This window comes from Chinchilla lanigera, unplaced genomic scaffold (assembly GCF_000276665.1).
Source record: "Chinchilla lanigera isolate Chin_1 unplaced genomic scaffold, ChiLan1.0 scaffold00007, whole genome shotgun sequence".
NCBI classification, from domain to species: domain Eukaryota; kingdom Metazoa; phylum Chordata; class Mammalia; order Rodentia; family Chinchillidae; genus Chinchilla; species Chinchilla lanigera.
This window is the reverse complement of record NW_004955408.1, coordinates 21,717,877-21,730,378: the sequence shown is the minus strand read 5'-3', so window position 1 is coordinate 21,730,378 and position 12,502 is coordinate 21,717,877. Positions and strand designations below refer to the sequence as shown.

General features: G+C 41.1%; 1 protein-coding gene across 2 annotated transcripts in view; it reads left to right on the top strand.

Moving 5' to 3' along the window:
* The window catches only part of Slit3 (slit guidance ligand 3), a gene marked incomplete at its 5' end in the record, with an annotated part of 603,472 nt that extends 592,580 nt beyond the window's left edge, over window positions 1-10,892 (top strand). The window contains 1 exon segment of one of the 2 annotated variants that reach the window (XM_005376304.2): window positions 7,512-10,892. In XM_005376304.2, coding sequence (XP_005376361.1) covers window positions 7,512-7,747 — 236 coding nt within the window. In that variant the 3' untranslated portion in view covers window positions 7,748-10,892. 2 annotated transcript variants of the gene reach the window in all.
* Between the last annotated feature and the right edge of the window lie 1,610 nt (window positions 10,893-12,502).

Here is a 12,502-nt window from a genome sequence, read left to right as displayed (position 1 = left end):
ATGAATATGTAAAGAATATATTAATAGATCTAAGTGGAGAGATAGACTGCCATAGAATCATAGTAGGGAATGTTACCCCAGTCTCATGAATGAACAGATCATCCAGACAGAAACTCAATGAAGGCCTGGAATGCAATGGAACTATAGACCTAATGGAACTAGTAGGTATTTATAGAACATGTCATCCAGCAGCTGCAGAATACACATTCTCTTCATCAGCATATGGAACATTTTCCAAGGTAGAGCATAGGTTAAGCCATAACACGAGTCTTAAATTTAAGAAGATAGAAGTTATGTCATGTATCTTTTTAAACCACAATAGTATAAAACTAAAATAACTGTAGTAACTTTGGAAACTTTATAAATACATAGAAGTCAAACAACATGCTTCTGAATAACCAGCGGGCCAATGAAGAAATTAAAAGGCAAATTTTAAAATGCCTTAAGATAAAGAAACCAACCAATCACACATGTTGTGAGGCTGTGGGGGAAAAGGAACCCTTCTTCATTGTTTTGGGGGTGTAAATTGGCACAACCACTATGGAAATTAGTGTGGAGATTCCTCAAAAAACTGAACTAGAGGTTCAGTTTGACCCAACTATTCCCCTACTAGGTATTTTCCTACAAAAGTTAAATGTGTCATACTACAGTGATACGTGCATCCCCATGTTTACAGCAGCATAGTTCATAATGGTTAAACCTTGGAAACAGCCCATATGCCCATCAGCAGGTGAATGGGTAAAGAAAATGTAGTATTTATATATAATGAAGTACTACTGTACCATAAAGAAGGGTAAGCTTGAGTCATTTCTAGATTAATGGATATACTTTGAGACTATAATTTTGAGTGAAGTAAATCAGAAACAGAGGTTTAAATACCACATTGTTTCTCTTGTGTGAGAAACCCAAAAGGTAAATAAAGAGTAAAATGGAGGATAAATATTGGGATGTAGGAAGAGTATGTTCAAATGGGAAGGGGAACAAGGTTGGAGGAGGAAAGGAATATAAAAGGGATTTTGGAGGGGTGGTACTGGGAATTGAACTCAAGGCCACACACTTGCTAGGCAGGCTCTGTGCTGCTGAGCTACATCCCCAGTCCTATAAAGGGATTTTTTTTTTTTAAAAATGGAAAGGAGCTGAGCGTGGTGGCACATGCCTGTAATCTCAGCACTCGGGAGGCTGAGACAGGAGGATTGTTGTGAATTTGAAACCAGCCTGGGCTACAAAGTGAGCTCAAAGCCAGCCTGAACTGCACGGCGAGACCCTGTCTCAAAAAGACCAAAAAACAAAAAAACACCAAAAACAGCAAAGAAAGAAAGAAAAGAGAGGAACAAATAGAAACAGCTTTTGTAAATGGGGAGAAGGAGAAAAGTGGAAGGGAAGGGAAGGGAGTGGGATAAAAAGAATAAAGATATATTATGTACAGGTACAAATTCCCACTGATGAATGTGATCATTATGAATGGTAAAATAAAATAAAATGTCTTAAGACAAATGACAATGGGAACACAACTAGTAAGACTCCTGGGGTACAGGAAAAGCTGCTCTAAGAAGGAAGTTTTTAGCAAAAACACCCACATGATAAAAAAAAAAAAAAAATGATCTCAAATAACCTGAAATTGCATGTCAAGGAATTAGAAAAAAGAAGAACAAATGAAACCCAAAACTAGAAGAAAAGAACTGTAAAACACTACAAAATGTCAACCAAATTAAGAGTTGTTTCTTTGAAAAGATCAATAAAATTGAAAGGCTTTAAACAAGACTAAGAAAAACAGAGAAGAGAGAAAACAAAAAATCAAAGATTAAAAAAAAGACATTACAACCGGTACTACAGAAATGCTCGTGCTCAAAACAGACTATTATGAGTAAATATACACAAACAAATGGGATAGCCTAGAAGAAATAAATACGTCTGGATACATAATGCCTACCAAAATGAGTTATGAAGAAAGGTAATCTGAACAGACCATTAAGAAATACAAAAACTAAATCAGTACTAAAAAGTCTCACATCAAAGAAAAGACGACTATTGAGGAGTCTTCCATAAAAGAAAAGTCTCCTGGCTGCAATGGTACATTCTATCAAACATTTTTAAAAAAGGACTAATGCCATTTCTTCTCAAACTGTTCTAGAAAATTGAAGAGGATGGAACACACCCAAGTCATTCTACAACACCAGCACTTCCCTGAGACTGACAGAGAAGCAACAAAAAAAGAGAAAGAGAAAGGCCAGTATCCCCAATAAACATAGATGCAAAACCCTCAACAAAATAAAAGCAACCCAAATTCAGTAGGACATGGAAAAGGTCAAAAATACAATCAAGTAGGATTCATCCCAGATATACAAGGATGGTCAAGGCAAATCAATAAATGTGATCCATCACATTAACAAAAGGACAAAACTGTACCATCATTTCAATAGATGCAGAAAACCTGTCTGATAAAATTCAACATCACTTCATTATAAAAACTCTCAGAAATGTAGTTATGGAAAACAGGTACTCTGACACAGTAGAAGCATTGTATGACAAACCCACAGCTAACACCATACAGAAAGGAGAAATGTTGAGAACTTTTCCTCTAAGATCTGGAGGATGCCCACTTTCATTGCTGCTGTTTGACGTAGTACAAAAAATCACAGCTAGAGCAATCAGGCAAGAGAAAGAAAACACATACAAATTGAAAAAAAAAAAAACATTTAAATTGTTCTTGTTTGCAAATGACATGATCTTATATATAGAAAACCCTAAAACTTCTTCAAAAAAAAAAAACCTAGAAGAAATCAATTTAGTAAAGATTCATGATTCAAAAGCAAAATGCCAGAATCAATAGTGCTTCAAAAAACATCCTAGAAGAAATCAATTTAGTAAAGTTTCACGATTCAAAAGCAACACTCCAGAATCAATAGTGCTTCTATATTGTCATAGTGAACTGTAAAAAAAAAAGAAATCAAGAAAGTAATTCCATTTTAAAAGACCTAGGAAAAAACTTAACCAAGGAAGTAAAAGATTTCTACAATAAAAACTAAAACATTGATTAAATTGAAAGAGAAACAAATAAATGGAAAAATCCCATATTCATGGATTGAAACAATTAATATTGTTAAAATGTCCATACTACCCAAATCATTCTACAGTTTCAGTGTGATCTCTAGCAAAGCTTCAATGACATTCTTCAGAGAAATAGAAAAGCCAATCCTAAAATTAATATGGAACCATAAAAGACCCTGAGAAACCAAAGCAATCTAAGGCAAAAAGGGCAAAACTGGAAGCATCATTCTACCTGAATTCAAAATATACTACAAGGCTATAATATCTACAACAGCATGGCACTGACATAAAAGCAGACACAAAGAATAGAAAGCCCAGAAATAAATCCATATATCTACAATCAGCTGATTTTTTACAGAGGAGCCAAAAAATACACATGGGGAAAAGGACAGTCTCTTTAATAAACAGGTGTGGAAAAACCTGGATATCCATATGAAACAGAATGAAAGAAGACCCTATGTCACCATATATGAAAATCAACCCAAAATAGATCAAAGACATAAAAATAAGAAAAGATACTAGAAGACTAAAAAAAAAGAGCATAAACAGTTCATAATATTAGACTGAGAAGCATTTTTTTATGACCTCAAAAGCACAGGCAACAGAGCAAAAATAGATAAATGGGATTACAGCAAATTAAAAAGCATCTTTACAGCAAAGAAAACAATTAGCTGTGAAAAGATAATTTACAGAATGAGAGAAAATATTTGTAAACTGTATATCCAGAAATTGTTATATCCAGAACATAATGAGAGAGACAGAGAGAGAGAGAGAGCTCAGAAAGAAAGAACAGAGGGAAGCAGGGGCTGGGGATTTAGCTCAGCGGCACAGCGCCTGCCTGGCAAGCGTGAGGTCATGAGTTCAATTCCTGGTACTGGAAAAAAACAAACAACAACAAAAAAGAACAGAGGGAAGGGAGGAAGAGAGAAAGAGGGAGTGGGAGGAAAAAAGATCTAATTTGAAAATGAGCAAAAGACCTGAACAGACATTTCTCAAGGGGCACACAAATGACCAAAAGGCACTAATGTCCATTAATAATCAGGGAAATGGAAATCAAACCTATAATGACATGTCACCTCACACCTGTTGAAATGGCTCCATACTGGCAAAAGGAAAACAGAACATGTATACACTGCTGGTGGGGAATGTGGAATAGCACAGCCATGATGGAAAACAGTATGGAAAAATTGAGTAATTAAAAGTAGAACTACCATATGATCCAATCTTACTATTTATATATGCAAAAGAAGTAAAATCAGTATATCAAGTAAACATCTATATTCCCATGTTTCTTGCAGCACCATTTATAATAACCAAGTTATGGAATCAATTTGTATCCATCAATAGATGGATAAAGAAAATATATGTTTTAAGGATATATATTATACACACACACAGTGGAACACTACTCAGCCATAAAAAGGATGAAATCCTGTCATTTGTGACAATATTGATAAACCTAGAGGACATTATGTTAAGTGAAATAAGCCTAAAACAAAAATACCAGTATTCAGTATTATATGACACACTTACATGTGGAATCTAAAAAAGCTGATCTCAGAATTTGAGAAAACAGTGTTTATCAGCGCCTGTGGAAGGGAGGAGAAACAGATAGTGGGGAGATACTGGTGTTCTGTTGCACCATAGGGTGACTATAATGAACAACACTGTGTTTCAAAATACAAAAGATTTTGAATGTTCTCACCACAGAGAAATACGTTTGAGATGAAGATAAGATAATTACCCTGATTGGATCATTTCACAATGTATACTATAAGAAAACATCACACATTGTACCTTGTGCAATTATTGTCAGTTAAATATGCAATTAGTCAGTTAAAATAAAACTTTTACAAATAAGTTAAAAGGGCCAGGCGTGGTGGCACACGCCTGTAGGCTGAGGCAGGAGGATCCTTACGAGTTCCAGACCAGCCTAGACTACAAAGTGAGCTCAAGGCCAGCCTGAACTGCACAGCAAGACCCTGTCTCAAAAAGACAAAATAATAATAATAATAATAATAATAATAATAATAATAATAAGAAGAAGAAGAAGAAGAAGAAGAAGAAGAAGAAGAAAAAGAAAAAGTAAAAAGAAAACAAAGTTAAAAATCCTTAAAGTATAGCCTTTTATTTTTTTTTTTTGTGGTACCGAGAATCAAACTCATGACCTCACGCTTGCCAGGCAGGCACACCACTGAGCTAGCCTTTTAACAGAGGGTACACTAATTTAGAGGTGAAACACTGGAGTGTAGAAAGTGACTGCCTGGCATCCTCTGTGGAGGACAGGGAGCCTGCACCATCAGAGAGGGCTTTTTCCTTCTCCCCTCCTCTTCCTTTTTTTTTGCAATTTTGGTCCTTCGGACACCTTGACATTGCAGATGTTCTGCTCCCAGGTGTGTCTCACCTATGGCCCATAAGCCACTTGCCCTCTCTTTTTTTTCAGCTTTATAATAATAATAATAAAGTTTTATTACTTATATATATTAATTATCTATTTTATATGCTGCCTGAGACAATTCTTCATTCAGTGTGGCCCAGGCAAGCCATATGTTAGAGACACCAGCTAGAGTCTCTATCCAGTCCTCCTCCTGCCCTTGGATCAACAGAAGACAGGTATTTTGTGTATCGGTGCTCATAAACCTCAAAGTACTTCCCCCAGTAATGGTCCCTTTGTTATATACTTTGGGGTTGGGCTCCAAAGAGGAAAATTAAAGTCAAATTATATTAAAATTAAAATAGTTCTATCTCACCTTGCAGGTTTTTAACCCTACATGGACACGGCCTCCAGCTGGATGCTAGGCTGGCCACCTTGTCACTCAAGGACCTTCAGGTTTCATACGCAGACACAGTACTGTTCTTAAGCCAAAACTGCTCATTTTAAAAATGTTACTAACTACTTTTTTTTTTTTTGGTTTTTCTCCGGTACCGGGAACCGAACTCACGACCTTGCGCTTGCCAGGCAGGCGCTTTTGCCGCTGAGCTAAATCCCCAGCCCCTAACTACTTTATTTGGAAATAATCTCAGACTTACAGAAAAATTATCAGGCTAGTATAAACGGATCTCATATTTTCCCTTTCCCTGATTTTTGCTTTGTGCAGCACTGAGGATGCAGTCCAATGCCTTATGCACACTTGGCAAGCACTATACCACTGAACTCTATCCTCAGCCCTCCGGCTATGCACATGTTACCACGTCTGCACTCTCTCCCCCATCCTGCACAGTCAGGCACACACAACCATTGTCACTAGACTTTCTGAACTTAACCTCATAACTTTAAAATTTTAACACAGCTCCCATGTGTCATAGTAAAATACTTAGAGTTGTTTTTCTTATCTTTTTGAGACAGGGTCTCACTCTACGTTTCAAGCTGGCCTTGAGCTCATTTTGTAGCCCAGGCTGGTCTCAAACTCACAAGGATCCTCTTGCCTCAGCCTCCCGAGTGCTGGGATTACAGGCCTGCACCACCACGCCCGCTTAGCTCCTAAAGCCTTAAAATGCATACGGCCCTCTCTTCTTCAACCTCCTCAGATGTTCATAAGAGCCTGTTAATTAATAGACCAATGTGTCAGCATTTTCCAGACAAGGAGTCAGGGCCGAGAAGTGACCTGCCCAGGCCGAGGTTGAGGATCCTGGTTGCAAGTCCACCACCACTCTAACCAGTGCCTTGTTCCAGGCATTCTCTCACCATCATGAGGACAATACAGAGCTAAGCCCTTTTTACCTTATCAGTTCTTGCTCCCTACTCAGAGTGCAACTCCATAGCCGCTTCCCGAAGAAGCCTCGCTGGTCGTCGGCCAGGTCAAATCCCATTGCTATGCGCTCTCATGGAAATACGTCCCTTTCTTCATCACTTCCGCCCCACTTTCCCATTACGCAGAGATCCACTGGAGTAACCATACAATCAGTGTCCACAATGTAGACCACACGAGACAGGCCACTGAGAGTAGCGGGATTTGGGCCAGACGGGGCATCTCCTGCTGTATCCAAAGCACCCTGTCTGCCCACCATTGCAATGCAAGGAGGCAGGCTCAGCTCTGCCAGATGTCCTGTGTTCAAAGAAGCCAGAAATCCCAATTCTTAAGTGAAACCCCCTGATTTTTTAAATGTTGGTATTTAATTTACTTTTTGAAGAGTATGTAGGGCAATCAAAACTTGGATTTAAAACAGGATTTAGCTTACAATCTGATAGTGTGCCTCATCCAATCTGGACCAGCAGCTCCTTAAAAGCAAGGACAAGCTTGCGCTGACGGCCATTATATCCTCAGGGCTTCATTACAAGCCTGGTGAACCTGGCACAGAGAAGTGGATGGGTCGGTGAGTGGGTGGATGGATGCACAGTAGACAAGGGAATGAATAAGTACTCATGGGCTTCAGATCACAAGCGTTTCAAACTCACTACCTAGGAACTACTCACACCACCTGTACCACCAGGACCATGACCCTGCCTCTTCTGCCCCCTGCAGAGAATCCGTGTCTGGGGGAGGTTGTCCGAGAAGCAATTCACCGTCAGAAAGGTTACACATCGTGTGCCACCGCCTCCAAAGTGCCCATGATGGAATGCCGCGGGGGCTGCGGGCCCCAGTGCTGCCAGCCCATCCGCAGCAAGCGACGGAAATACGTCTTCCAGTGCACAGATGGCTCCTCATTCGTGGAAGAGGTGGAGAGACACTTGGAGTGTGGCTGCCGCCCGTGTTCCTAAGCCCCGCTGCCCGCACGCGCACCCACCGCCTCTCAGACTCCAGCTTGGTGGGGCCCAGGACAGCCACATGGCCCCCCATTGAGATTCAGAACGAAGGAGAGAAAGCTGGAGAGCAAGAAAAAAAGAAGAGAATATTAAGTATATTGTAAAATAAACAAAAAATAGAACTTATTTTTATTATGGAAAGTGACTATTTTCATCTTTTATTATATAAATATATCACACCAGCTGAGTATATGTACCATATAGTGAGTTATTTTTACTGAGTTCTTGTTTTGTGATGTGTATTTTTCGTGGTTTTACAAACAGCTGTTTTAAAATTTTAAGACAAAAAAGACTAATAAAAATGTTTTAAACAAAAGGGTAAGAATAAAGAAATGAGAGCCTGTCTGAGGAAGCAGGAGGACATTTGCATGATTGTGAAGCACTCACATGTCCACAGGAACCAAGACCTGCTTCCCGAGCTCAGGAAAAAGGAGTAAGAGAAAGACAGAGAAGGAAAAGATTGTTCTTAGTTTCTTGTTTTTAACTCCTTTTTTTCTCTCCCCTAAAAGCACCCACTTTTTAAGGGTTCTGGTTGTCTCTGCCCAAGATGCCTATTGCTTCCAGGAGAAAGCGGCCCTGGCCTTCCTGAGACTTGCTGCAGCTCACAATTGCTTTCTGCCTGCCGTGGGCACGCTGCAAGATCTGGGGCCACAGGAAGACCCCTTTCTCCTTCCAGGGAGGCCCTAGTTTCCATTAGAGACCTGACCACCTACACCTTGCCAAACACTTCATCTGAGCCTATTTTACCAAATTTTAAAGTAGCTGTTCTTTTCTCTGTAAGAAGGTACTCTTGTGTGAGGCGAAGGAAGACGGTAAGGTTCATACAGCTTCCTTAGGCCTTTCCTCCCCTCTCCAGCTGATTTCACACTGGAAGGAAGCCGAGAGAGCAGAGAGTCCAATGCTGGCATGAAAAGGGCCAGGAGCCAAGCCTGCCCACAGCACTCCCATGTCCAACAGGGATTCCGCCACCCGATCCTCTAGGCTACCATCATGGTGATGACCAACTGCCCATCTGTAGCACTTTCCAATGCACATCTGAACTCTACTTTATTCACCCGTGCCTCTCGGGGGAGAGTAGAGCAGTGAGCCCTATTTCATAGTTTAGGAAACCTAGGCTCTGTAACTTGCCATAAATCACCCTTCTGCTAAGTGGAGGACCTGAACCTGGAATCCAGACTCAAAGCTCTAGATTCTTCTCCAGAATGGCTGAACACAGAAGATTCAGGCAGGTTAAGTTCATCAACAGAGCCCTAAATAAAATAGGAAGCAGATAATTTCTCCTCACTTTTCTCCCTGCTTTTATTCTGCTTTATTCATTCCTTGTTCTGCCTCCCTCTTATACAGAAAAATACTAGATAGAACAAGTACTTGGTATCTAGGAAACATGAGCAAAGGCAGCCGGTCCAGCTTCTGACCCCATTCCTAAGTGACCTTCCCTGTCCCTGTCATCCCACATCTCTCCTCCACCTTCCTTTGCCCCCATGGACCCCTAAGCGTTAGTACTTGTCACCCAGGAGCTCAGCTGTTCCCAGCTCCCTGCTTCTCAGCATCCACCCCTCCTTGCCCAAGAGCCTCCACTGCTTATATCTCAGGGAGGACAGTTTGGGATCTTTCAGCTCTGAGTGTCCCCAGAGGAACCTAGTTGCTTTGTGGGGACCAATGGTGGGCCAAAGACTCAAGGGAAAAAGAACACAGAGGAACATAAGGCAAGGTAAAGACGAGCAGGGAGGGGTTTGCTAGAGAAAGTTACTTTAAAATATGCATGTGGATATGTGTTATGTTCTAGGTACTGTATCTTATTATGGATTTGTTCATAGATTTATTTAGCATTAACTACATTATATCAGATATTCTATTTACTATATATATTTATATACATTCATTTAAGTCTCAAAACAATCATGTTAAAAACATTACTGATTCACTTTACAGTTGAATAGACTGAAACACAGAGAAGTTAAGGAATTTACCAAGGAGAAGATACTAATACATTGCAGAGGTAGGATTTGAACCCAGGCTGTCAGGCTCTAGAACTTGCTCACTTAATCATTAAACCACCCTGCTGCTTCTGAGAAAGAAATATATCCCGCCTTTAAGGATCTTACAGTCTGAGGTAGAAACAGTAATGAAAATGGACACTTATGTACCCCCTGATGGCAGTTTAAAGAACAGAAGTGCTGTTTAAAAAGGAGAATTTCCAATCTTGGGTCTTTGAGGATGAACAGCAGTTTGCCAAGCCCAGAAAGGGAAGATCAATTTTCCCTGCAACAGCCAAATAAAAAGCAGTAAAATGTTTGCTAGCCAGAGGTGCCGTGTGGCAGGAGTATGAGATGCACACTGGGAAACAGAGAAACGGGGTAGATGTGAAGGCAGGGTTTAAACCACAAAGAGCTACATGTGCCAGGCCAGGCCATACAGAGTCAGAGAGAGTTTCAGCAGAGGAAAAGTAAGACAAGGTCTGATTGAGAGACAGAGCTGGTAGCAAAGTAAAGGTGAATCTCTAGCACCCAAAATGGCCTTGGCGCCCCTAGGTCTTCACTCTGTGGCTAGAAAACACTGATTTCAAGGTGGACCCCAAGTCTTTCTGGCAGCTCAGAAGCTCAGCCCTGCAAGGGTCCACCTGATCCTTATTCTACTACCAATACCCTTAACGAGCCTCTCCCCACCCAGTACAAAGTCTGATCGGCCTGCCACCTCACGAGCCTCACCCAGGGCCACTGGCGTTCTAGGAAGACTCGTCAGACCAGTGGCTTTCCCTCTCCTTTCCCAAGGATTTCGGAGCCTCCCTCTTCCACTCACCTTGCGGGCTTGTTCCTGAATCCAGCCACGGTCAGCCAAAACAGCAAAAAGTCCTGATTCTATCTCGGTGCAGCTTGCATTGCATAGATTTTGAGCCTTCCCCTCAATTTTGGAAGCACTAACTTTAAGAAATGTCAAATGCAAAGAACATTTTTTTAAAATCCTTCCCAAAATGAAGTATCTCTAACAGAATTAAAAACGATCTCCTTGAATAGCCAAATTTCTCAGAACAGAAAGCCCCATGGATAGGAAGGCATCTGTTGATTAATTTGCACCCCGAATTTTTTTTTTTTTTTTTTTTTGAGACAGGGTCTAGCTATGCAGTTTAGGCTGGCCTTGAGCTCACTTTATAACCCAGGCTGTTCTCAAACTCACAAAGATCCTCCTGCCTCAGCCTCCCAAGTGCTGGGATTACAGGCGTGCACCACCACACGCAGCTTTTTTGCACCCTGAAAAGTATGGTTTCATGTTTGTGTGGGCACACATGCGCAGAAGGGGCCACTCAGCTCTATGTCCCCTGAGCAGTATCAGGAGAGGGGAAAGTCGTGAGAGCCCCTCAAGTAGCTGATGAAATGTTGTATTTAAAAGCTCTGTAAAATATGAACTAAAAACCTGAAATGTAAGGTGTTGTTATTATTACTGTTGTTGTTGCTATTACTGACATGTCAAAAGCCCTTTTAAAAAATAACTTTGCCTTTTCAGTCTCATTACAAGGGGTCTGATGCTTCAGAAAGATGAAGAGATGGCAAGGACGAAGGAAATAAGGGGCAAAGATAGGAAGGCAGACCTCCCAGGACAAGAGAGTGAAATGAAAATAGCAGTCGGGTGACTCTCAGGTGACCACAAGTGGCCAGGTCAGGAATGGAGCCAACTTTGCTATGCACCAGAGACAAAGCTATCCCCAGACTGCATCCTAAGGCCAGGCAGTCACCCATTCCCTCTGCTGGGAGCAGAATGCCAAAGCAGCAAGTGACCTGACCTCAAAGACTGACAGGATCCCAGATATTACAGCTGGAGGAACCTGTCGCTCACTTGGGGTAGGGAAAGAAAGAGTGACTGTACTGCAGGCCAAAGTCTTGCAGTCAGCTACTTAATATCAAGGGTAGAGAGAGACCCAGGTGTCCACCCAGGCGAAGTTCTCCTGTTACATAATAGTGGACATCCAGGCAGAGAGAAGCCTGGGATAGACCTTGCAATCCAAAGAAGTGTCCTCCATCTTCGCCTGTACATATCTCTGGGGCACTCTCATTTGGCCCGGAAGCAGGAGGCACACTCTGCTTTGGTGGTATCAGTACTGTGGCTTAAACAGTACCAACCGAAACACTCGGGAGCAACTGGTTAAAAATGCCAGCTATCAGGACCAATAAAGGCAGGATTGGGCATTTGGCAAAGCTTATTTCTCTAACTCAACAATAGATTAAGTAGGAAATTTTTAAGACTTTTTAAAAGCAATGTTATAGTGCCCCTTTCCCAGAATGGAATAATGTGCGTTTGCATCCTTTTTCTCAACAGATTGTCATATTCTGATATCATTTAAATAAATGGGTGAGTCACAGAAGGGCTACACAATGCTCTTGTGAATACTGCAACTTAGCCCTGCCGTATGTGTGTTTTATTTTCATCCCTGACTTTCATATCCCCCGGGGCAAGGTAGTGAACCTATGGCATGCTGGCCATCACAGGCTGTTTGTTATCACTGAAAGCTCTGAAAGGTTTGCCATCACTGCCCTAGGGCAAAGAGTTCATTCCTGGGTTTTGGGCAACTGGCGTAGAATTATACGCTTTGTTTAAGGACCAAGTTTCATTCTTATGACTAGGTCAACTAGGTCATTACATGAATTGGTCACTAAATGAGGAATTGTATATAGTAGGTATATTAAATATTCAGAACAAAGAAATGGTCAAAAAAAA